General features: G+C 49.6%; 1 protein-coding gene across 2 annotated transcripts in view; it reads right to left on the bottom strand.

Annotated features, from left to right (window-relative positions):
- FBP1 (fructose-bisphosphatase 1) overlaps positions 1–4776 on the bottom strand; it is a 34556-nt gene extending 29780 nt beyond the window's left edge. The window contains exons 1-2 of one of the 2 annotated variants that reach the window (XM_074395630.1): positions 4590–4776; positions 4260–4550 (exon numbers count right to left, since the gene is read on the bottom strand). In XM_074395630.1, the coding sequence (XP_074251731.1) occupies positions 4260–4429 (170 nt within the window). In that variant the 5' untranslated portion in view covers positions 4430–4550; positions 4590–4776. Of the gene's footprint in view, positions 1–4259 lie in introns of both variants that reach the window. The other variant, XM_010348761.3, reaches the window with a different exon arrangement.
- Between the last annotated feature and the right edge of the window lie 19546 nt (positions 4777–24322).

Genomic DNA, 24322 nt, shown 5'->3' with positions numbered 1-24322 from the left:
TGTTGAGTCTCTTTCAGTTTAAAACTCGATGATGGCCGGGCACAGTGGCTCAAGCCTGTAATCCCAGCACTTTGGGAGGCCGAGGCGGGTGGATCACGAGGTCGAGAGATCGAGACCATCCTGGTCAACATGGTGAAACCCCGTCTCTACTAAAAATACAAAATATTAGCTGGGCATGGTGGCGTGTGCCTGTAATCCCAGCTACTCAGGAGGCTGAGGCAGGAGAATTGCTTGGACCCAGGAGGCGGAGGTTGCGGTGAGCCGAGATCGCGCCATTGCACTCCAGCCTGGGTAACAAGAGCGAAACTCTGTCTCAAAAAATAAAAAATAAAAAACTCGATGATTCCATGAACATTTTAATAAAAGCAATGAACGTTACTACAATAGCGACTTTAGGCTGACAGAGAGAGAAGTGAGAGAACACCAGGCTCTGTGCTTAAACTCCTGATGCTTCCATAATGATCACGGGTAGCTCCCTGAACTGGCTGCAGTGAGGTTCCTGCTGATCTGCAATCACCCCATCCCTCTGGGTACCTGCTCTTCAAGGTCCAGTCTTCAGCGCTAACAAGCTCTTTGCAGGCCTGCTCGTTTTTCATTTCTGATTTCAAAGCCTGGACTAAAATGTCAGTTGGGGGCCTGACTTGAGAATCATGCTACCTGCCTGATGACATGTGATACTGAGAATGGCCAAACGCTGAACTTCCCGCAGGATCAGCTCGGCGTCCAGCATCTAGCCCTCCCTGTCAGCTACCCCAACAACCAGGCATGGACACCAGTAGCAAGGGTACAGCACCGTAATACCCAAAGACTAGTAAAAACCTAAGTGCTCCAAAATAGAGAAAAGCCTTAGTAATGTGTGCAGGGGAGCAGCACACAGCAGTTAAAGAGGAGGCAAATGCAGATGTCCTGACTGTTCCTTGAATAATGTTAAATGACAAAGTAAGCTACAGAAACTTGTGTTGAGTGTGATTCCATTTTGTTTGCTATTTGCTCACAGGCATATTTAAATAAGTGTTCATGTATAAACTCTTATGAGTATAAAAAAGTGTCTGGAAAAATAAACAGTAAATTATTTATAGTGGATACCCCATGAGATAGATATGGGGTGGGTTTCACCCTTCCCTTAGGTTCTTTTGAATGGTTTAAATGTTTGTCAATGAGGGCAACATGATAATATTTCTTTAAAACCTAGTATTTGCAATTATCTGGTATAAAAGTGTACATATCTGCCAGGCACAATGGCCCATACCTGTAATCCCAGGATTTTGGGAGGCCAAGGTAGGCAGATCACTTGAGTCCAGGAATTTGAGACCAGCCTGGGCAACATAGTGAAACTGCATCTCTACTAAAAATACAAAACCCCATCTCTACAAAAACACAAAAATTAGCCAGCATGATGGCACATGCCTGTGGTCCCAGCTACTGGGGAGGCTGAGGTGGGAGCATCAATTCCGCATGGGAGGTGGAGGCTGCAGTGAGCCATGATCACACCTTTGCACTACAGCCTGGCCAACAGAGTGAGACCCCATCTGAAAATAAATAAATTATACATATATCTTATGCAGCCAAAATTATCATGCTTCATCCAGGCCCCACTATCAAACTCTCACTATCCGAGGTCCTGCCAACTAAGATTACTTAGAAAGTGGGACACCTCAGGCCGGGTGCAGTGTCTTACGCCTGTAATCCCAGCACTTTGGGAGGCCAAGGCAGGCAGATCACCTGAGGTCAGGAATTTAGACCAGCCTCACCAACATGGAGAAACCCCATCTCCACTAAAAATACAAAATTAGCCAGGCATAGTGGTGCATGCCTGTAATCCCAGCTACTCAGAAGGCTGAGGCAGGAGAATTACTTGAACCCAGGAGGTGGAGGTTGCAGTAAACCAAGATTGCGCTGTTGCACTCCAGCCTAGGTAAGAACAAAATTTCATCTCAAAAAAAAAAAAAAAGAAAGAAAAAAAAGAAAGTGGGACACCTCAAAACACATCTTGCATTTCTGAGTCTCTCTAGAGGTATGAAAGGTACTGACACATTTGAAAAACAGTATCAGACATGACAAGCCCACCCCCTTTTTTTTTTTTGAGACGGAGTTTCGCTCTTGTTACCCAGGCTGGAGTGCACTGGCGTGATCTCGGCTCACCGCAACCTCCGCCTCCTGGGTTCAGGCAATTCTGCTGCCTCAGCCTCCTGAGTAGCTGGGATTACAGGCACGCACCACCATGCCCAGCTAATTTTTGTATTTTTAGTAGAGACGAGGTTTCACCATGTTGATCAGGATGGTCTCGATCTCTTGACCTCGTGATCCACCCATCTCGGCCTCCCAAAGTGCTGGGATTACAGGCATGAGCCACCGCGCCTGGCTTTTTTTTTTTTTTTTTTTTTTTGAGATGGAGTCTCAGGCTGTTACCAGACTGAATGTGCTGATGCGATTTCGGCTCACTGCAGGCTCTACCTCTTGGATTCAAGTGATTCTCCTGCCTCAGCCTCCCAAGTAGCTGGGATTACAGGCACCTGCCGCCACGCCCGGCTAGTTTTTGTATTTTTAGTAGAGACAGGATTTCACCATGTCTCCAGGCTGGTCTCGAACTCCTTCCAGTGATCTTCCTATCTCAGCCTCCCAAAATGCTGGGATTACGGGTGTGACCCACCACATCCAGCAGACAAGCCCTCTTCTTAAAGTATATCCGTGGTCCTCAAAGGCAGTTAACACTGTGAGCCACCTAGCCATAAATTAAAGTTTAAGTAAGATTTCCCCTGGGTATGTTTCTAAAGCAAAGAATCCTTAGGAATGTATTATTAAGAGGGGCCAGAAGCCACAGTCATGGAGTCATCACCTTCCTTAACATGCCTGCTTAATGTCTGAAAATAAATGTGATCATACAACTCCTTTACATGAATTACTTCTGCAAATTCATACTGCAGGGTCAAAGCCAGCCAGCCTACCAGTAAGAAAAGGAATCTAGACTGGGGGATGGGGGGCAGAGGAGAGTTTTTTTAAATGGAGAAATGCATTCTGTTTTTTGGTTTTTTTTGTTTTTTTTTTTTTTTGAGACGGTTTTTTTTTTTTTTTTTTTGCTCTTGTTACCCAGGCTGGAGTGCAATGGCGCAATCTCGGCTCACCGCAACCTCCGCCTCCTGGGTTCAGGCAATTCTCCTGCCTCAGCCTCCCGAGTAGCTGGGATTACAGGCACGCGCCACCACGCCCAGCTAATTTTTTGTATTTTTAATAGAGACGGGGTTTCATCATGTTGACCAGGACGGTCTCGATCTCTTGACCTCGTGATCCACCCGCCTCGGCCTCCCAAAGTGCTGGGATTACAGGCTTGAGCCACCGCGCCCGGCCTTGAGAAATGCATTCTGAACCAAAGTAGCAGGATTATGTTTGTTCAGGTCAGCTATGAGCATCAAGTGTCACTTTTATAGCATGTAAGTGTGGGGAATGTTAGAAGGTGTATGGACAATCTGAAAACCCAGTTATCCTTCAGTTAAAGTGAGGATCAGTTAGCTAGAAAATACCTGTGCATGCCAGCACAAGCAAAACACCTCACAAGAAGGAGTCCTTTGAGTCGCCACACCCCCTGACCCCTTGCGACTCACAATGTGATCAGTAGACAAACAGTATCTGGTGGGTAGCACGCACCACAGGAGAATTTCTTGGAAATGCACAATCTCAGGACCTTCCCCAGAGCTATGGAATGAGGGTGCACATCTTACCAAGATCCCCAAATGATTCCTGTGCCCAGTGACATTCGAGATGCACTTCATAGCTCATTCAAAACCATTCTACAACTTTTGAGCTACCCACTAATTGGGCGGGGGCTGCACACACCGTCATTGCACAGGTTTTGCAGTTCTGGATGTTTCCTGTTTCTGGCGGCATGACAACCGTCCCAGCAAGGGGCAGCCCACGGGGCCACGGGAGCTCCTTTGCACAGGAGCCCCGCTGCTCCTAAGAGCTCTGGACACACAGGCGACCCCCTGGCCTGCTTGGGGTTGAGGAGCGCTCGCTCCTAACAGGTCTTGTTTCTCGGGTCAAAGAGATACCGAATTAGAAACCTGCCTTGGGACTCCAATTCCAGAAAGAGTGAAGGAGGAGAGAGGGGCCACCAGAGAGCGAGCGAGAGAAGCGCTCAGACTTCAGACAGACAGACAGAGGCTGACAACAGGGGGACCAGAGGGCCCAAGGTCGGCCCGCCAGGCAGGCTCCCCAGGCAGACAGACACACAGGACGGGGCCCACGGCCGAGGCCCGACTCACAGGTGCGCGATGCCCGCCTTGCGCACCGCGGACGAGATGGCTTTGACGGCCGTGCAGAGTGAGTTGAGCAGCTGGGTCAGCTCGCCCGTGCCGCGGGCCTTCCTGCCCTCCTCCATGACGAAGCGGGTCAGGGTGCTGACGTCCGTGTCGAAGGGCGCCCGGTCTGCCATGCTGTAGCCGGGCCGCGCGCGGAGCTGCAAGTGCGGGGGGCAGGTGCGGGCGGAAAGAGAGGGTGGCAGGTGCGGGCGGAAAGAGACGGTGGCAGGCACCCGCTGCAGGTGCGGGCGGCAGGTGCGGGCGGCAGGTGCGGGCGGCAGGCTCGGGGGGCAGGTGCCGGCGGCAGGCTCGGGGGGCAGGTGCGGGCGGCAGGCTCGGGCTGCAGGTGAGGTCAGCGGAACCCGGCGGGAGGACGGACAGACCGACTGCCGCCCCGAGTGCACGCAGCGCTCCCGGTGCAACTGGGCCAGGCCGGGCGCGGGCGGGTGAATTGGGGAAAACTCTGGCCGCCGGATCGGCCCCCCGCCCCCAGGAACACCCTCGCGCCCCGCCTCCCGGCGGCCCAGACCGCGGCTCCGCCCGCTCCGTGGTCCGGTAAGGTCGGGATCCTCCCGGCTGTCTCCCAACCCCCGCCCCCACGCACCCTGCCGCCCCTACACTTCCTGGGCTGTCGCCCCGCCACCCCTCCGTGCCCGCCACCCACACTGTGGAGCGGGACTCGGGCCATCGGTCGCCACTGGGACCCTGACAGAGAGAAAACTATGACTGTTTCCTCCAAAAACATAAAACGGAAGTTCAGAAAGGTTAAGTAACTTGCTCAATGCCACCAGCTAGGCAGCGAAATCCCCAGCCAGTCCACGTGGCCTGGCTTTGGCGCTGCAGCTCCCGCCCCGTGTGGCTGTCCGCCCGCCCCCTGCCCAGGCCCTGTCCACCCTGCCTGGTCCTTCTGCCCCCACTAGGAGACACGGATTCCTCGTTTCTCACCCCTCTGAGGGCCCAGGTCTGAATCCTCAATCCAGGCCTCTTCTCATGATTCCTAGATTTCAGGAGCTATTGAGGACTTGATTTTCCAGAATGTGAGTCTCCCAGGGAAAGCGGTGACTAACACAGAGTTCCGGCCACCACTGGGAGCCGAGACCAGGGGGCTCCGCAGCCTGCATCCTGGCCCGCTGGATGCGGATTCACGAGCAGCATGTACTGAGCACCTGCTGTGCTGAACACTGTCCTACCTTCCGGGGTGGAGCGTGATCAAAACAGACAAACTCCTGCCCTCTTCAAGTGTACGTTTTCACAAAGAAACAGTGAAAATAAATAAATAAACGATAGATTCATTTGTTACATGCACCATAAGTGCCATAGAGAAAAAATAGGAAGACAGGGAAACGGATGGGAGAACAGGGTGAGCAGAGGTCTCAGTAAAAGCTTCCCTGAGAAAGGGCTATGTGAGCAGTGATGAAGGATGCAGCCCACAAGTGGAGATGGAGAGGAGAGTGTTTTCCTCACCGGGAGAGCCAGTGCACAGGCCCTGGGGTAGGAGAGCATGTGTCGGGCTCAGGGAATGGCCAGGAGACCAGTGGAGCTGAAACAGAGCCAGCAAGGGGGCCAGGTGGGGGAGGTAAGGTCCAGTGGGGGGACGCAGGGGTGAGGTCTGGAGGGCCAAGTAAGGTTTGACTTTGACTAGGAGGAATCCACAGGACAGTTTGCAGGAGAAGAGAGGCATGATCTACCCTGTGTCTTCATACTCCGGCTACTGTGTCAAGATCAGGCTGAAGACAGTGCCCGCCAGGTTACTAGGAGACAGTGAGCCAGGTGTCAGCAGTGGAGGTGGTGGGATGTGGCTGGATTCTGGACATATTTTGAAGGTAGAGCTTGTGGGATTTGTTGACAGATGAGATATGTGAGAGACAGGAGCTTGGGATGATTTAAGGTTTGAGGCCTGAGAAACTAGAATGAGGTTGTCCTCAACTGTGATGGGAAACACCAAGAGGGGCGTGTGCTGGGGGTGGGACTGACAATTAGGAGCTAAGTGTGGGAACTGCTAAGTTTGAAATGCCTTCTAGACATCCAAGGCAATGTCAAGTAGACAGATCTATGCATCTGCAGTTCCAAGGGGAGATCTATGTTCCAAGCACAAATTGGAAAAGCCAACTGGGAAAACCAAGAGATGGGACATCGGGGAAGCTGGATAAAGAAAGCAAGTCAAGCCGGGCTGACCCAGGTGCCAAGCGCGGTGGATGGGGCAGGCAGGATGAGATCTGAAAATTGACCACTGGATTAATCATGGAGACCTGGGGTACAGACTCCTGTGCCCAGGGGTGTCAGATGTGGCAGCATTGGATGGGGGAAGGTGGTGATGCCACCAGGAAAGACTGTGACTTCTCCTTAAGGCCCCAAAGGAGACTCATGCCTGGCAGAGAGAACTGAGCCTTTTTAAGGGTCTTTTTTAAAACTCTGTTCTTCAAGCAACTTTTCAGGAAAAAAAACCTTTTTTTTGGGGGGGGGTTGGTTTTTTTTTTTTTTTTTTTTTTTAGAGAGAGAGAGAAAAGAAAAGAGAAATACATCCTTAAACATAAAAATTGAAGTAGAGACTGAGGCAGGCAGATCATTTGAGGTCAGGAGTTCAAGACCAACCTGGCCAACATGGTGAAACCCTGTCTCTCCTAAAATACAAAAATTAGCCGGGCATGGTGGTGTGCACCCATAACCCCAGCTACTCAGGAGGCCGAGGCAGGAGAATCGCTTGAACCTGGGAGGTGGAGATTGCAATGAGCCAAGATCCTGCCACTGCACTCCAGCCTGGATGACGAAACAAGACTCTGTCTCAAAAAAAAAAAAAAAAAAAAAACCGACTGAAATGTGATAACTAGTATTTTTGGCGTAGTGACTAGGGAGAGCCAGAGCTAGTAACGAGGGAGTTTGCCCCTTTTTCAGTACCTCAGCATCTTGGATTGGCTAGGACCCTAAAAGTCATCTAGTCCAGCCAACCCTCATTGGACACCATCCCTGATAAGAGGTGAAGAGCTTGGGATTTGCATTAAGCAAAACTGAGTCCCAGCTCCAGCCCTCAGCAGCGAGATCATGGGCAAGTTCCTTAATCTTTCCAAACCCAGTTTATACATCCATACAATGGAATGATGTTTCCATCTGGCAGTGGTGTTACCGGGCTGAAATGAGATGGCGTTGGCGGTGCTTAGCTCAGAGTTCCACACAGAGGACACACTAAATACATGGAGGAGACCCCTGTCTAGCTCAGTTACTTCTACCTGTCGCCCACAATGATGGGCAGCTCATCGCCTACAAGGCAAGCCATTCCCCTTGGGAATAGGCCACATCACGTGGTGGTGAAGTACACAGACTCTGTGGCTGCACAGCCTGGGTCCAAATTCGAGGCTGGACACTTACCAGCCGTGCAAGCCTGTGCAAGTGGCTGAACCTCACCAAGGAACCATTGGCTCATCTGTAAACTGAGGCTAATGACTGTAGCCACCTCATAGAGTTGCTAGGAGAATTATATAGGCAGTGCTGGTAGTGTTTAAGAACGGTGCCCAAGGCCGGGCGCGGTGGCTCAAGCCTGTAAGCCCAGCACTTTGGGAGGCCGAGGCGGGTGGATCACGAGGTCAAGAAATCGAGACCATCCCGGTCAACATGGTGAAACCCCGTCTCTACTAAAAATACAAAAATTAGCTGGGCATGGTGGCGCGTGCCTGTAATCCCAGCTACTCAGGAGGCTGAGGCAGGAGAATTGCCTGAACCGAGGAGGCGGAGGTTGCGGTGAGCGGAGATCGCGCCATTGCACTCCAGCCTGGGTAACAAGAGCGAAACTCCGTCTAAAAAAAAAAAAAAAAAAAAAAAAAGAACAGTGCCCAGCATGTAGTAAGCACACGTTATCTAAGTGTCTCATGGCCAGGCTCTGTGACTCACACCTGTAATCCCAGCACTTTGGGAGGCTGATACGGGTGGATCACGAGGTCAGGAGTTTGAGACTAGCCTGGCCAATGTGGCGAAACCCTGTCTCTACTAAAAATACAAAAATTAGCTGGGTGTGGTGGTCAGCACCTATAATTCCAGCTACTTGGGAAGCAGAGGCAGGAGGCGGAGATTGCGGTGAGCCAAGATCGCGCCACTGCAGCACTCCAACCTGGGTGACTGGGCAAGACTCCGTCCCCCCACCAAAAAAAAAAAAAAAAAGTGTTTGCCTCATTACATGGGTAGAGCCAACTGTTGTTTTCATGTGAACAGAAGCAAGAAAGATCCCTGGCCATCAAAAGGGGCTGGAGGGATGTGGGAATCGGCAGCTGAGCCTGCATTTGCCTGGTGTACAGTGATATCCCCTCCATCGTATTGATGGACTGTGACTAGCTCTTTTCTGGGTCAAGATGCATAAAGCCCATCACCCAAGTGTTAGCCAGAGGCAGAGGAAGGTGCAGGGTGGGAGGAAGGCAGCCACGTCGCATGCGTTCCAGGCCTGTGGGATGGCCCCTCCCGCCTCCACCCACCACCTTGAAGAGCTGCTTCTTGCCACACACTCCAACTTCACACAGTATTGCAGATTCAAGTGATATGAGCAGTTACCACGTATGCACACGTGTGTGTGTGTGTGTGTGTGTGTGTGTGTGTGTGTGTGTGTTTTGAGATGGAGTCTTGCTCTGTCGCCCAGGCTGGAGCACATTGGCTCAATCTAGGCTCACTGAACCTCCACCTCCTGGGTTCAAGCAATTCTCCTGCCTTAGCCTCTCAAGTAGCTGGGATTACAGGCACCCGCCACCACGCGCAGCTAATGTTTTGTATTTTAGTAGAGATGAGGTTTCACCGTGTTGCTAGTCACTAACTCCTGAGCTCATGCAATCCGCCTGCTTCAGCCTTCGCAAGTGCTGGGATTACAGGCGTGAGCCACCGTTCCTGACCACCATGTGTGTAACACTCTAAATAATGCAAAAAAGCAGTGGTGATGCATTTCCTCACCCGGCTCCCACAATGAGGTCATGTTGGAGGAGGGCAGTCGAGAAGTGACAGTCTGGACATCTCTGTCCCTGTGCCAGCCGCCCTCCACCCAGGGCTGGGCTGCTTACTTTCCCTCTGTGGGGGCTGTTAGTGCCACAGGAAAGAAAAACCAGCCAGGCGCAGTGCTGCTCACGCCTATGATCCCCATGCTCCAGGAGGCTGATGCAGGGGGACCGCTTGAGCCCAGGAATTTTAAAAGCAGCCTGGAAAACATAAGGAAAACACTGTCTCTACAGAAAAATTAAGAATTAGCCAGGGGTGGTGGCACATGCCTGTAGTGTCAGCTACTGGGAAGCTGAGGGAATAGGATCACTTGAGCCCAGGAGGTCAAGGCTGTGGTGGGCCACGCTCACACCACCGCACTTCAGCCTAGGCAACAGAGCGAGACTGCGAGACTGCGTCTCTAACAAAAAGACGAAGACACGTGGTGCATGTGAGAGGGGTGGCAGCAGCCTGGTCGTTCCTTAAGCACAGCCCCAGCTCCTGTGGCTTTGGGGGCCTGGTGCTGAAACAAAACAGCAAACATCTATTCAGCGCTGGCTAAGGGTGCGGCCCTTGCCCAGGGCTTCAGAAGCAGCCTGTAATCAACCCAGCACCTCTCAGGGTGGCTGCTAGTCAAACCCCTGTCTTTACAGAGGAAGGGACTGAGGTCTTTCAACATCAAATAACTTTGTCCAAGGCCTGCAGCCAGGCGGGAAGTGACAGAGCCAAGACTCAAACCCTCTTCTGTCTGATTCTTCACATGTACCCCAAAACCTAAAATGCAATAAAAAAAAAAGTTACAGCAATTTACACAGTAAATGTATGTCTATGGAATCTAATAACAAAAAACCAGAAGTTGTATTCTACATGTCTTTTTAATTCTGTTTTTCTAGAAATTTATTCTTTGTTGCATTTTATAAAAGCAGTGACCTGTGATGGCTTGGGAATATGTTAGAAACTGGCCCTTCACTGCAGACGGTTTGCAAAGCACCCCTGAGGGTGGCAGGGACCCATCCAAGGTTTCTAACGGATGTTGCCACAGGCATCTGCTTCTCCCAGAGGAACCCCCAGAGGAGCCTGCAGGGGACAGAAACAGGGGGGCAGCCATCTGAATGGGAGCCAGCTGAGGTCTGACCAGCTGAGGCCGGTGGGAGCAGAGACCCCTGGAAGGAGCTCCCAGGGCAGGGCCTTCCTTTTCCACCAGCGTCTTGACGACCGACGTGCGTGCTTCCGTGGGAAAGGAAAGTCACGATGAACTGGGCTTGTAGGCGCTACCTACTCAGAGGCGCTTCCCCCAAGCCCAGACACACATGTGGAATAGATCTTGGATTCCAAGGACAGTGTGTGGGCCAGATAGCATTGCCACTCCTGATACAACCTCAGCATCACCTTCACCCTGCCGCCTTCCTGGCCTCCACGTCCCACCAGGGCACTTTCCTTCCGCCTACGGAACAGCTCCTCCGCCTCCCCCGCCTCCCTCCTTTGGCCAGTCCTCTTCCCCTCCTTCCCATCTCTCCCTCATGCTGAATGACTCCTGAAGCGCCGAGGGTAATTCCAAAGTAACTCAGATCTCGTCACTCCCTCCCTCCAAAACCTCTCATGACTCTCCATTGTCTGGGAACAAGCAGTCCTTGAGCAGGGCATTTAAGACCCAGGGCATGTCACCCCACACCACATTTCAGCCTGAACGCCACCTCTGCCACTGTCCCCTGCCCCAGCTGTCCTGCTGAGTGTTCCAGAGTCACTCCCCTGAACTTTTGTTTGTCTTTTCTGCACAGCTCACTCTGTGACTATGAATTTGTACCTGTTGAATTGGGCAAACTCTGCAAGACCAGTGCCCTGAACCCAAAGTGGGGTGGGGAAATCACCACTCACTCACTCACTCTAGGGCTAATGCTTCATTTTGAGGTTCATTCTTAGCAAAGGAGAGGAGAGGGCAGAAGAGAGCACAAAGAAGCTTCCGTCTGCTGCGTGTCTTGCCTGTGTCCTCGATACCTTTCATCTGATTTAATCTCTCTAACAACTGACTGACGACGTGTTTAGCCACATTCGCAGCGGAGGAATCAAAAGCTTAAAAAGGTTGACTCTTGTGCCCGACGTCACTCAATGGGAAGTGGCAGAGCAGGATTTGAACCTAGACCTCCTTCCTTTTCATCAGATGAGACTGAGAAAGAGAACACCCAGGTTCCAGGACTGACCCTCCAGGACTGTCTCTAAACCAGCTCACCTTAGGAAGGTCACTTAATCTTGCTAGGCCAAGCTTCTTCATCTGTAAAATAAGGAGGTAAATGTTGCCAAATTCCTTCCTTCTCTTGCATTCTTCGGCTCTGAGGAGTAATAATAGCTCATGTTTGTTAAGGGCTTATTACACGCCTCGCATCAAGCTAAGTGCACTTTTAGATGAATTATCTCATTTGGTCTCACCACACCCTTATGATTAAGTGTGGTTACCACTCCCCTTTGACAAATGAGGAATCTGTGGTTTCGAGAAACTCAGTAGTGTTTCCAAGGTCACACAGCAGAGAAGCAGGAGAAGGGCATCCTAGCTCAGACACACTGGCTCTGGGGTCCACACTCTTATTAGCCTGCTTGGCTTCCGCGACCTCAGAGCATAGGTCTGGCTGCTTCCTCCACCTGGGGGAGACAGGCCAGGCCACCCAGAGTTCACTTGTCCAGGGTAATTCCTGGCCACCAGGCAGGTCTCTGAAGGCCCGGCTCCCCAGGGCTGGGTCAGCTGCCCTCCTGTGGGCTCTCATTGCCACAGACTCTTAGGGCAGGAGCCCCCCTTGTATCCAGGCAGAAACAACACTTCGCATTGCAAAAGGAAAAGGCTTTCCTAGAGAGCAGCCTTTGCTGTGTTCACCTCTGCTGGTTCTAACCAGCTGAAGGGACCCAGGACCCATGCTAAATCTCACTGGTGATCTTTGTGACCAGCGGACAATGCAACATTTTTCTTTTTTTTTTCTTTCTTTCTTTTTTTTTTTTTTTGGAGACGGAGTCTCACTCTGTCGCCAGGCCGGAGTGCACCGTCTTGATCTCGGCTCACTGCAACCTCCGCCTCCCAGGTGTAAGTGATTCTCCTGCCCCAGCCTCCCAAGTAGTGGGGAGCACAGGCGTGCCACCACACCCAGTTAACTTTTTTTCTATTTTTAGTAGAGACGGGGTTTCACCATGGTGGCCAGGATGGTCTCGATCTCTTGACTTCATGATCCAGCCCCCTTGGCCTCCTGAAGTGCTGGGATTACAGGCGTGCGCCACCATGCCCAGCCCCAATCCGGCTTTTTTTTTTAGCCAAATTTATTGAGATTTAAGGCCTCATTCTGTCCCAACCAGGTTGCAAGTTGCCAATCCTTAATTAGCATAACCACTGAGAAACCATTTTTTCTAATTCTTTTTTTTTTTGAGACGGAGTTTCGCTCTTGTTACCCAGGCTGGAGTGCAATGGCGCGATCTCGGCTCACCGCAACCTCCGCCTCCTGGGTTCAAGCAATTCTCCTGCCTCAGCCTCCTGAGTAGCTGGGATTACAGGCACGCACCACCATGCCCAGCTAATTTTTTGTATTTTTAGTAGAGACGGGGTTTCACCATGTTGACCAGGATGGTCCCGATCTCTCGACCTTGTGATCCACCCACCTCGGCCTCCCTGCTGGGATTACAGGCTTGAGCCACCGCGCCCAGCCCTAATTCTTTAAAATAAGAAAAACAAGCAACAACAACAAAAACAAAACTGTAAGTTTTCTCCTCTCAGAAAACGCATCCGTGAATTTCTTCACTGGTATATTCCCTTGCCTGGCCCATAAATCAACTCAGCATTGTTAATCTTACTATTATTACTGCTATAATATGTATTTATGTATGGCTTGGATGGCATTTGTTTTATTCTTTGGTAACACACAGTAAGTTTAATAAATATTTGTCTGGCCAGGTAAGGTGGCACACTCCTATAATCCCAGCACTTTGGGAGGGCCTAGATGAGAGGATCACTTGAAGCCAGGAGTTCAAGACCATCCTGGGCAACATAGCAAGACCCTGTCTTTACAAAAAAAAATTAAACATTAGCTCGGTGTGGTGGTGCACACCTGTAGTCCCAGCTACTCCAGAGGCTGAGGTGAGAGGATCACTTGAGCCCAAGAGGTCAAGATTACAGTGAGTCATGATCAAGCCACGCACCCCAGCCTAGGTGATACTGCTCTTCTCAGACCACCAACCTCCCACCTCCTACTTGACAGATTAAATAAAATCCTTAGGTAGGAGCCCTTTGACTTCTCCTGCCTGCGTAGAAATCTCATTACACGGCCTCGCACCCAATCTCCTTCCCTCCTCCTAAGCCAGTCCTGTCTCTGAGCTTTGGGGGCATCATCCATCTTCTTAGTGAGCCTCGCCCCATGTCCACCTGGCTCCGTTTTCAATGTTCAACTGCATCCTCTCACCCAGATCTGTCTCACCGACAGTTCAATATGCTTAAATCTCTCACATCTTTAAAGAAAGGTATAAACCTTCCCTTGACCCTCTTACTCCCCCCCAGCTACCATTTCACAGTCAAATCTCTTGAGAAAATGGAAAACGAGTCAGTGCGTACAAAAACTCCCTCTGTCTCCTCCTGCCACTCCCAGCCAGCTTTGACCTCTATGGCCCGTGGAACGGGTGCTTGCCGGGGTCACCGATGACTTCCATGTTACTAAACGCAACACTTTCCAGTTCCCCTGTGACTTCTCAGGACGTCGGACGCTGTGGGCGACTCCCTTTTTCTTGCCACACTCCTTTGGGTTTCTGTCCCACGCGCTCCTGCTCTGCCTTTAGCTCTCCAGGGTTCTTCATGGACTCTCTAGCGGGGCAGTCTCCCGGGGCCAGCCCACGGCTTAATTACCATTTGTCTTCTAATGACTGTGAAACTCACATCGCCAGCTCAGCTCATCCCTTGGAGCTCCAAATGCCTGTATCCAGCTGCTTCTTGATTTCTGTATCTCAATGTCTCAAAGGCCACGTCAAACGCAAGACTGAATTCGTGGTCTTTCCTGACCCTCCACACCAAGCCAGATCTTTGTCCACTGTTTCATTTCTTGGGTGATGACATCACCAATCAGCCAGAAGTCTAGGAGTTCTCTTGGATGCCCCCCCACCGTCCATATCCGGCCCACCCCCAACTTCCTAGTTTCTCCCCCTCCCCACCTGCTCCATATTCACCCCACACCCACCGTTTGTATTTTCCTGATGCCGTTGGACAGCCCCAGCTCTCCCCTTCTCCTCCGCGCCATTCCACCGCAAGCCGCCATCCTCCTCCCGGGCGACAGCAGCGGCCTCCTGCAGCCCACTCTCTTTGCTGCAGCCAAAGCAACGTTTTGAAACAGCCAAGAACACACACACAGATCCATGTTTAAAATACCTCAATGACTTTGGCTGTGTGTGTTTTGAATAAAGACCAAAATGTTGACCGTGGCCTATAGATCCTGCGCCATCTAGCCGCCCCCCTCGCCCCCAACTCCCGCGTCATGTTCCATGTGCCACCAACAGCCCCTGCTTCCCTGTTTCTGCTGCAGCCTCGCAGCGCCCTTCCTGCGCGGGGCCTTTGCATGGGGCTCTGAGTGCATCGCCCTGGCCACTGCCCTTTGCTCAGCTTGGGTTGTGTCTGTGGTTATGTTCTCAGCAAAGCATCCCCTGACCCCACGCAGGCCAGGTCTCATTTCTTACAGAGGCCAGTTTTCTTCCTTCAAGTCCCTGATGCCACTAAGTGCTCAGAGGGAGTGGATTGCGCCGAATTCACTCATGCACCTTTGTCACCTGGGAAATGGCTGGCTCTGGCCTTGCACCTACTGAGGGCTTCATAGATCTTGGCAGGATCGAATCGAACGCAGTCGACGCACCAACCGGCTCTCCTGGAAAATGCATCTCGAGCTAGCACTTGCTGAGCTAGCCTAACTACGTGTCATTATGCTGAATGCTTCTCATGTGTTAGCCCATTTAATCCTGAAGACGCCATGAGATGGGCATTACTATTCAATTCTTACAAAGACACCAGTCAGGGGCCCTGTGGGAAACAGATGGCACACTCGGGATGATTTCAGGAGAGTTTCACAAAGAAACCCTTGACAAAGCTGTGGACAGGGGATGGAGGGGGAAGAAAGGCATAAGGGGCTGCAATGCCTCAGGGCTTGTAGGGTCTGCTAGGGCTTCACTGCTACCCTGAGGCCTGAAATTTGCCAGAACCCCACACAGAGAGGCAGGGTGGAGGCGGTGCACAGGGGCTCACGCCTGTAATCCCAGCACTTTGGAGGGTCGAGGTGGGCAGATCACAAGGTCAGGAGTTCAAGACCATCCTGGCCAACACGGTGAAACCCTTTCTCTACTAAAAATACAAAAAATTATCCGGGCATGGTGGCAAGTGCCTGTGATCCCAGCTACTCGGGAGGCTGAGGCAGAGAATTGCCTGAAGCCGGGAAGCAGAGGTAGCAGTGAGCCAAGATCGCGCCACTGCACTCCAGCCTAGTGACAGAGAGAGACTCTGTCAAAAAAAAACAAAAAAAAAAAGTCTAGACAGAGAGAGAGGCAGGGTGGAAGGGCTGCCTGTCAGGAGCCAAGATGGCAGGTGGAGGACTGTGGCCAGCCCAGAGTAGCCCTGAAGGTGCCAGAATAAATGCCCAAATTCAGTTTCCTCCATCCCTCTGAGGCTGTGCATTGGCTGAACCCAACTGGCAGCCCTGGAGCAAGGGAACCCTTGATGCCTTCCTTCAGGTCAGCCTCCCAGGGCCTCAGGCAGGTGGAGAAGGGTGGAAAATGGAGCAGGTGGTGCAGACAACCAGCACAAGCCCCAGAGCACAGTCCTCAGAGCCAGCGCCGCTCTCAAGGCCCACCCAGAGCCACCTCCACAATCCTCCGAGAGCACAGACTGCTGTCCACGTACCGCCTTCTTGGAACAGAAATCAGAGGAGTTAGAGTTCTTCTCCATGCGAGTACTGAGGAGTGGGTGTGCTGAGACTGAGTCATTGGCTGGAGTAGGGACAGGTGGACAGTGATGCCGGGAAAGAAGTACAGAGAGGGCATGTCGGGTGGTCACCAGCCCAGCCACGCCCCATCACATGTGCCTCAGCACATCCAGCCTAAGGGAGGGAGGGAGCGTCGACCTGAACCGTGTCAGTCCGCAGGCTGGAGGTGATGGAATCATCAAAATGCAGACGTTCTGATGGCACCTAGTAAGGCCCTAGGGCTACGCTGTAAGGCAGATCACTGGAGAACAAGAGAGCTCTCGGAACATCCATTTCGCCTTGAATAACATCTGGAGGCTGTGGCTCTGCTTACCCTCAACAATCAACTAGGGTTACTTCTCCAGGGACACACCCCATGTCTTTAGACTTCCTCAGTGGCTCAGTGGCTAAAATGAGGAAGAGAGCGTAATTGTAATGAGTGTCTGCAAAGCCTTTCGATGTTCCCAAATGGAAAGATTCCCTGGGAGTAGAAGGAGCTGTTATTGTCCATTATGAGCATTCTCTCTAGCATCTTCCTCTTTCTACCCTCAACTGTGGCTTTTGGGGCTAGCAGACATCTGCCAAAAGTCACTAACAGAGACAGTGACTCCATCCATCAGCACGGTGGGACAGCCACTCCCCCAGCTTTCTTACTAATTAAATCCAACTCCTTGCTGGACAGATGTTTTTGTTGTTACAGTGCCACAGGCCACTTGAAAATTTCATTTTGCTGTCTAATTTACATAAACTTGTCATCGATAAGTTTTTGCCCCATCCTTGGCCCCTACTCCCACCGTAGTAAAATATTTGATGCATATTTTACATGAAAAGATTGAAGAAACATATATTCTCAGATAAGAAACATCGAATTTGGCCATTACTTATCTACCACTCAGTATGCAACTCAGATTGGTTGAAATTTAGACCACATGGTAACATCCAGAAGAAGATACTAGGACCACAGAGCTAAGGACGACTGCAGTGGGTTGAATATGGTGCCACCGCCCACAGTGTCTGCCCAGGACTTGCGACGGTGGACTTATTGAGGAAATGGGGTGTTTGCAGAGGTAATCAAGTGAAGGCTGTTGAGATGTGATCATCCTGAATTCCCAGGTGAGCCCTAAACCCAATGACAAGTGTCCTCACGAGAGAAAGGCAGAGAGAGATTTGAAACACACAGAGGAGAAAGCAATGCGGACAGACCCAGCGAAGGAGCCCCATGCCGAGGAGCACCTGGAGCTGGAGGAGGAAGGGCAGCTGTGCCGGCACCGTCATTTCAGACTTGGCCTCCACAACCGCAAGGGGACACGGTTCTGTTGCTGTGACCCACCGGATTTGTGGTGCTTGGTTATGGCAGCCGCAGGAAATGAATGCAGGAACTATTCAAATCCCCTGGTTGAATTCCTTCATTTCGCAGGTGAGAAAAATAATAGCATTCGCAAGCGACACACAGTTTATGAAATGTTTTCACACAGTGATTCACGTTCAGTCTTCAATGGAACTCTGTAAGGCGGCAGTTTCTGCCTGTTAAAAGGAAAACTGAGGCAAACTACATGTAACAGAATGAGTGGGGAATCGGGCAGCCCCCCGAACAGAACAGGTTCAGAGCGACTCTGGTGGTGGGAGAGGCTTTATGGGCAGAAAGAGGAAAGCGAGGCGCAGAAAACAGAAGTGAGGCAGAAAAGCAGCCGGATTGCTTACAGCCCAGCGCGGGCCTCACTCAGACACGGTTTGGCTGAAGCATGGCTGCGTGTCACAGAGTAGCTTACAGTCCCTTTCACATCCAGTTAGGTGACAGTTTCCTTTGCGCAGAGAAACCTTTAGCCACACATGTTTCAAATGTAACATGACATTTGTTACACGTAAAATAAGGAAGGAAGCAGCTGTAGGCTAAATGTGACATGCCCCGGAGCAGGGAACCGAAGCTCCAAGCAGAAGCAGCAGATAGATTGGTCTCAAAGCTCTTGCTTTTTCCACTCCGTGGCTTTTTCCGTCTCTGCCTGTGGCTCAGGGAGGTGTGGCAGCACTGCCACTCCGCACAGCTGCTGAGAAACAGGCTGGGATACAGGTCTTCTTTCTCTCCCCACTTTTGTTCCAGATGTTTATCCAGGCATAACGAACGGGCTGCAGCTCAAGGTCAGAACAATTCAACAAGAAAGAGGTTCGTTCAATAGATGACCTCAAAACTCATAACCTACGTCCCGAAGCTAAAGAAAAACTCATGCCTCCAAAAAGAGGTGTAGTTAGTTGCAGGTTATTTGAATGACAGCCCATGCTGTGTGTTTGCTTACGAAGATTGCTGTAAGATTCTCCTGGCACTCAGAAAGCCAAGCTAATCATCAGCGCTCCCAGGCCAGTCTGCTGTGTGGACTCTCCACTCCAGACTGCCTTGTAGAATGCCTTATTAATGTGCAGCAAGGGGCAGCCCATCAAAGTCCCAACGGCTCTAAAGGTAATGAGCAAATAATCCAGTTGAGCAAGTAATCAAAGAACAATAACAATTGTTCTTGTGACAAAACCCCCCTGTTTGTAATTAGTTAGCTTAAATTAGTTTAAATTCACTTCATTTGGAAGATTTTGCTTCTGAGGCAGGCCAAGGCTCTCTTTCAGAGGCCAATTAGATTAAATTAGAAGTGGCACATTAGCTGGGGAGACTTCATTCATTTTGGGTTTGGGGAGCCTTCATTATGATGCAGACGCAGCTGGAGTCATTCTCTGGAGCGTTTTCTCTCTGCAGCAGGCACTGGAGGCAACCGAATTCCTGGGAGAGGTGCTCTCAGTGGTGTGTCCCAAGGCTACCTTGTCACCAGATTCTGCTCTTGGCCCATTCCCCCAGCTGCTGTGGGAGAGTCACAGGCAGTGAGGAATCCTAACAAGATCTTCCTTTTTCAAAACAGCTTATCAAGGTACAATTAACAGACAAGAAACTGCACACACTGAAAAGATACAACTTGATATGTTTTCACACGTCTATACCTGTGGAACTACTACCACGATCAGAATAACAACTATATTGAAGGAAATCAAAATATTTCACTCCAAAATATACTTTTTGGCATATTTTAAGATGCCTGTTCAGAAGGGCTAGAAATACAAGAATAGCTGAAAAGCCGTCTTGGGGGAGGTTTGCATCTACAGAGACCGCCTTTGCCAGCCAGGCCTCCTCTTCTGCCCCTGCCGTAAGCTCATTTCCCACCCGAACCCGCTGCGGACCGTCCTCTGATCCCCGTTCTCTCTGTAACCTCCGGGAGATGCTCCAGCTTCTGCGCCCATGGGGGTCGGGGTCGTCATTCGACGATCTTCCCTCCATGAGCGTTGATGCCTTTGTATGCTGTTTCTAGTATCAGTCTGCCTTTTGTGGGTTGATTCCTCAGCAAGTTTTTAGAGAATGAAGGGGAGCTTTTCCCCTCAGCCCCTGAAATATCCATTGCCCCCAAAAATTTCCTCATGGAATTTTGTCATCTCTCCTTCCACCCCTTGGTGACAAAAGCAGACCAGTTATTGCCTGAGTCTGCATGAGAGGGAAGGGGTGGAAGGAGAGATGACAAAATTCCATGAGGAAATTTTTGGGGGCAATGGATATTCTATTTTCTAGGATGTCATATAAATGGAATCATTTGTATTTTCTAGGATGTCATATAAATGGAATTATACTATATATACTCTTTTTTTTGTTTGTTTGTTCTTTCACCCAGCATAATTATTTTGAGGTTTACCTACGTTGTTCCGAGTTATCACAAATGAATCCCTTTTTATTGCTAAGTAGCATTCTATCATCCAGATGTACTACAGTCTGTGTTTATCTGTTGAGAAATGTGGCCTGTTTCCAGGTTGGGGTTATTTCAAATAAAGCTGTGGCAGACATTTGTGTACAAATTTTTGTGTGGTCGTATGCCTTCATTTCTTTTGGAAAAATACCTAGTAGCGGACTGGCTGGTCATAAGGCTGCTATATAATTAATGTTTTCAGAAACTGCCAAACTTTTCCAAAGCCATTGTACCATTTTACATTCCCATTAGCCTCGGACACTATTGTTACGGGTTCCCAGTTGATCTGTATCGTCCCATCAGCCAGTATGATTAGTCATTTAATTTTAGCCATTCTGATAGGTACTAATTAAGGTTACCCTAGAGCTGCCTCTATGCATAGTTTAAGTTGGGCTTTAATGTTCCTTTGTACAGAGTGAACTATAACCTAACTGGGTGTGTAAACAGACTCTAACGTACTCTTGTACCAATCATCAAATTGCAGCCAATCAAAGGCAACCAACAGTTAAAATTGTGTTCAAATAAGGCAAATGCCAAGCGGTAACCAACCTAGCTGTTTCTGTACCTCACTTCCGTTTTCTGATGTCACGTTTCTTTTTCTATAATTCCTCTCCAATCACATGGCAGCCACCAGAGTTATTCCGACCTATTCTGGCTCAGGAGGCAACCTAATTCATGAATCATTCTTTGCTTAATCAAAATCTGTTAAATTTAATGTCTTAAGTTTTTCTTTTAACAGTTTGCAGTGGTTTCTTACTACGATTTTGTTTGTTTGTTTGTTTTTTGAGACAGCATCTCACTCTGTCACCCAGGCTGGAGTGCAGTGGTGCAATCATGGGATGGATCTCCTGGGCTCAAGCAATTCTCCTACCTTGACTTCCCAAAGTGCTGGGATTACAGGCAGGAGCCACTGTGGCCAGCCTCTCATTGTGACTTTTAATTTGCATTTCTATAATGACAACGATGTTGAGCTTGTTTCCCAGCTAGTAGCTTCCTTGGTGAAGTGTTCATTCAAACCTTTTGCCCGTTTAAAAAAATCGGGTTGGTTTGTTTTCTTACTGAGTTTTGAAAGTTCTTTTTTTTTTTTTTTTTTTTTTTTTGAGACGGAGTTTCGCTCTTGTTACCCAGGCTGGAGTGCAATGACGCGGTCTCGGCCCACCGCAACCTCTGCCTCCTGGGTTCAGGCAATTCTCCTGCTTCAGCCTCCTGAGTAGCTGGGATTACAGGCATGTGCCACCATGCCCAGCTGATTTTTGTATTTTTAGTAGAGACGGGGTTTCACCATGTTGACCAGGATGGTCTCGATCTCTTGACCTTGTGATCCACCCGCCTCGGCCTCCCAAAGTGCTGAGATTACAGGCGTGAGCCACCGCGCCCGGCCTGAAAGTTTTTTACATATCCTGCATACAAGTCATTTATCAAATAAATGGTTTACAACTATTTCGTCTCATTCCGTGGCTTGTCCTTTTATTCTCTTAACAGTGTCTTTTGAAGAGATAAAGTTTTTACTTTTTTTTTCTTTTTTTGAGGTAGGATCTCTCCCTGTCGCCCAGGCTGGAGTGCAGTGATGTGACCCCAGCTAACTGCAGCCTTTACTGCCCGGGCTCAATCACTCCTCCCACCTCAGCCTCCCAAGTAGCTGGGATTACGAGTGTGTGCCACCACACCCAGCTAATTTTTAAAATTTTTGTAGAGGTACGATCTCACTACGTTGCCCGGGCTGGCCTCAAACTCCTGGCCTTGAGCCATCCTCCCACCTCAGCTTCCCAAAGTGCTAGGATGACAGATGTGAGCCACCTCACCTGGCCTGAAGTTCTTAATCCTGATGAAGTCAAATTTGTCATTTTTTTCTCTTATGTACTGTGTTTTGGTATTGGATCTAAACAAAAACTCTTTGCCCAGCCCATGGTCATAAAATATTTTGCTGTGTTTTTGTAGGGGCCAAGGGAAAGCTTCCCTTTTACCCTCCGAAGATATACTGGAAAATCAGCTGACAAAAGGCAGACTAATTGGGGGAAAGGCATAAAAATGTGTTAACATGCACACGGGGAAAATCACAGAGTCATCGCCCATATCCCATTGGGGCTCACGTATTTACGTAACTTTGTTTCAGAGGCGTGACGGGAGACGGGGAATATAGGTTATTCTGTTGAGGGACAATAAATGATTACTAGGGAGAATGAATGGAACGGGGAACAGAGATTCACTTGTGAATGGGTTCTATTCACGTGTGGTTACATTCTTGGCTGTTTTTGGTCTTGCTTTGTCACCCTGGCTACAGTGCTGTGACACACCTTGGCCTTGTCCTCCTGTGCTCAATTGTGCCTCTTACGTCAGCCTCCTGAGTAGCTGGGTCTACAGGTGCATGCCACTGTGTCCTGCTAATTTTTTGTAGAGATGGGGTCTTGCTACGTTGCCCAGGTTAGTCTTGAATTCCTGGGCTCAAGCAATCTGCCCACCTCGGCCTCCCAAAGTGCTGGGATTACAGGCATGAGTTACCACCTTGGTCTTGTTTTCTGCAACAGATAACAGGGAGGGATGTTAAAACACACACTCTGAATGAAGGGACCCCCCACCCCAAACAGGCTTTGTGTGAGCAACAAGGCTGTTTATTTACTCGGGTGCGAACAGGCTGAGTCCAAAAAGAGAGTCAGCGGATGGCGGTGGGATAGGAGTTGGTTCTGGTTTGGGGTAAGCAGTGGAAAGTTACAGAAGTTACAGTTTACAGCAGTTTTTTGCAAGCTGGAAAGGGGTCGTAGGTTTGCAAACTGGGAGGGGGTTGTAGGGTCTGGAGTCATGAGGTTGACCAAGGTCGGTTACGAAGTCCAATGGCCTTGTCAATTGAGGCCAGAATAAGAAACAGTCGGAGAATGTCTCAGGTTAGTTAGGTGCCACGGGGGTTGATCGTTCTTCCGCTTTTCACGGTCTTGCAGTTACTTCGGGTTTTCTAATTCCAGACCCTCCAGAGGTGCACCGGCGGGTCACGGGGGTCATCATAGTGTCTATGGCACCGTCAGTCAGCCTAAAAGACCTTGCAAGGAGAAGGGGAAAACAATTGTTCTCCTGGTGGGTCCATCTGGTCTTTATGTAGGTAGGAAAAAGGTCTCTTCCAGATCAAAGGTCTACTGATCTCTAAGGGCCTTTAATTCAAAATACTCATTATACCAGGAAGCCATATTTCAGGGTAAAGTTCCCTATACTACTCCTTCATTCTAGAAATTGTACAGTTTTAGATTTGCCTCTATCTCTATGATATATTTTGAGTTAATTTTTATATATAGTGCAAGGTATGGATCCGAGTTCAATGTTTTGCAAATGTAGATCCAATTGGCCCAGCACCAAATCAAATTGCCTTTGCACCTTTGTCAAAAATTAGTTATCAGCCGGGCGCAGTGGCTCAAGCCTGTAATCCCAGCACTTTGGGAGGCTGAGGCGGGCGGATCACGAGGTCGAGAGATCGAGATCATCCTGGTCAACATGGTGAAACCCCGTCTCTACTAAAAACACAAAAAATTAGCTGGGCATGGTGGCGCGTGCCTGTAATCCCAGCTACTCAGGAGGCTGAGGCAGGAGAATTGCCTGAACCCAGGAGGCGGAGGTTGCGGTGAGCCGAGATCGCGCCATTGCACTCCAGCCTGGGTAACGAGAGCGAAACTCCGTCTCAAAAAAAAAAAAAAAAAATTAGTTATCCGTGTATGTGTGGATCTATTTCTGATTTCTGGACTCCCTGTTTCATTCCATTTATCTGTTCGTCTGTCTGTACCCCAACACCATATGTTTTCACTATTGTAGTTTTAAAATAAGTCTTGAAATCAGGTAGTGTTAGTCCCCCAACTTTTTCCCAAAAGTCGTTTGAGTATTCTAGGTTCTTACGGTTTCCTGTGAATTTGAGAGTCAGTTTGTCAATTCCCACAAAATACCACAAGAATTTTAACTGGCAATTTGACCCTTGAATATGTATAACTTTCCATTTATATGGGCATGATTTCACTTCTCTCAGTGATGTTTCCTGTGTGTGTGTGTGTGTGTGTGTGTGTGTGTCTTTAAAGACAGGATCTTGCTCTGTCACCCAGGCTGGAGTGCAGTGGTGCAATCATAGCTCACTGCCTCAAATTCCTGGACTTAGGCAATCCTCCGGCCTCGGCCTTTCAATACATTCTAGCTTCTCTCTTGCTAGAATTATCTCCCTAGAGCCAGGGCAGTAGGCAGCTGAGAAGAAATTTTCTAACTAGGAAAGAGGCTTGATTTTCTACTGTGTTAGTTTTACTAACAATTCCTATTTGGTAGTTTTTCTTAAATTTTGGTGTGCATTGGAATCATCAGAGAAGTGTATTCTAAAAACAGAGATTCTGAATAC

The sequence above is a fragment of the Saimiri boliviensis genome, chromosome 2, assembly GCF_048565385.1.
Source record: "Saimiri boliviensis isolate mSaiBol1 chromosome 2, mSaiBol1.pri, whole genome shotgun sequence".
Classification (NCBI taxonomy): domain Eukaryota; kingdom Metazoa; phylum Chordata; class Mammalia; order Primates; family Cebidae; genus Saimiri; species Saimiri boliviensis.
Note: the sequence above shows the minus strand (reverse complement) of the source record. Positions and strands in the feature narration are given on the sequence as shown.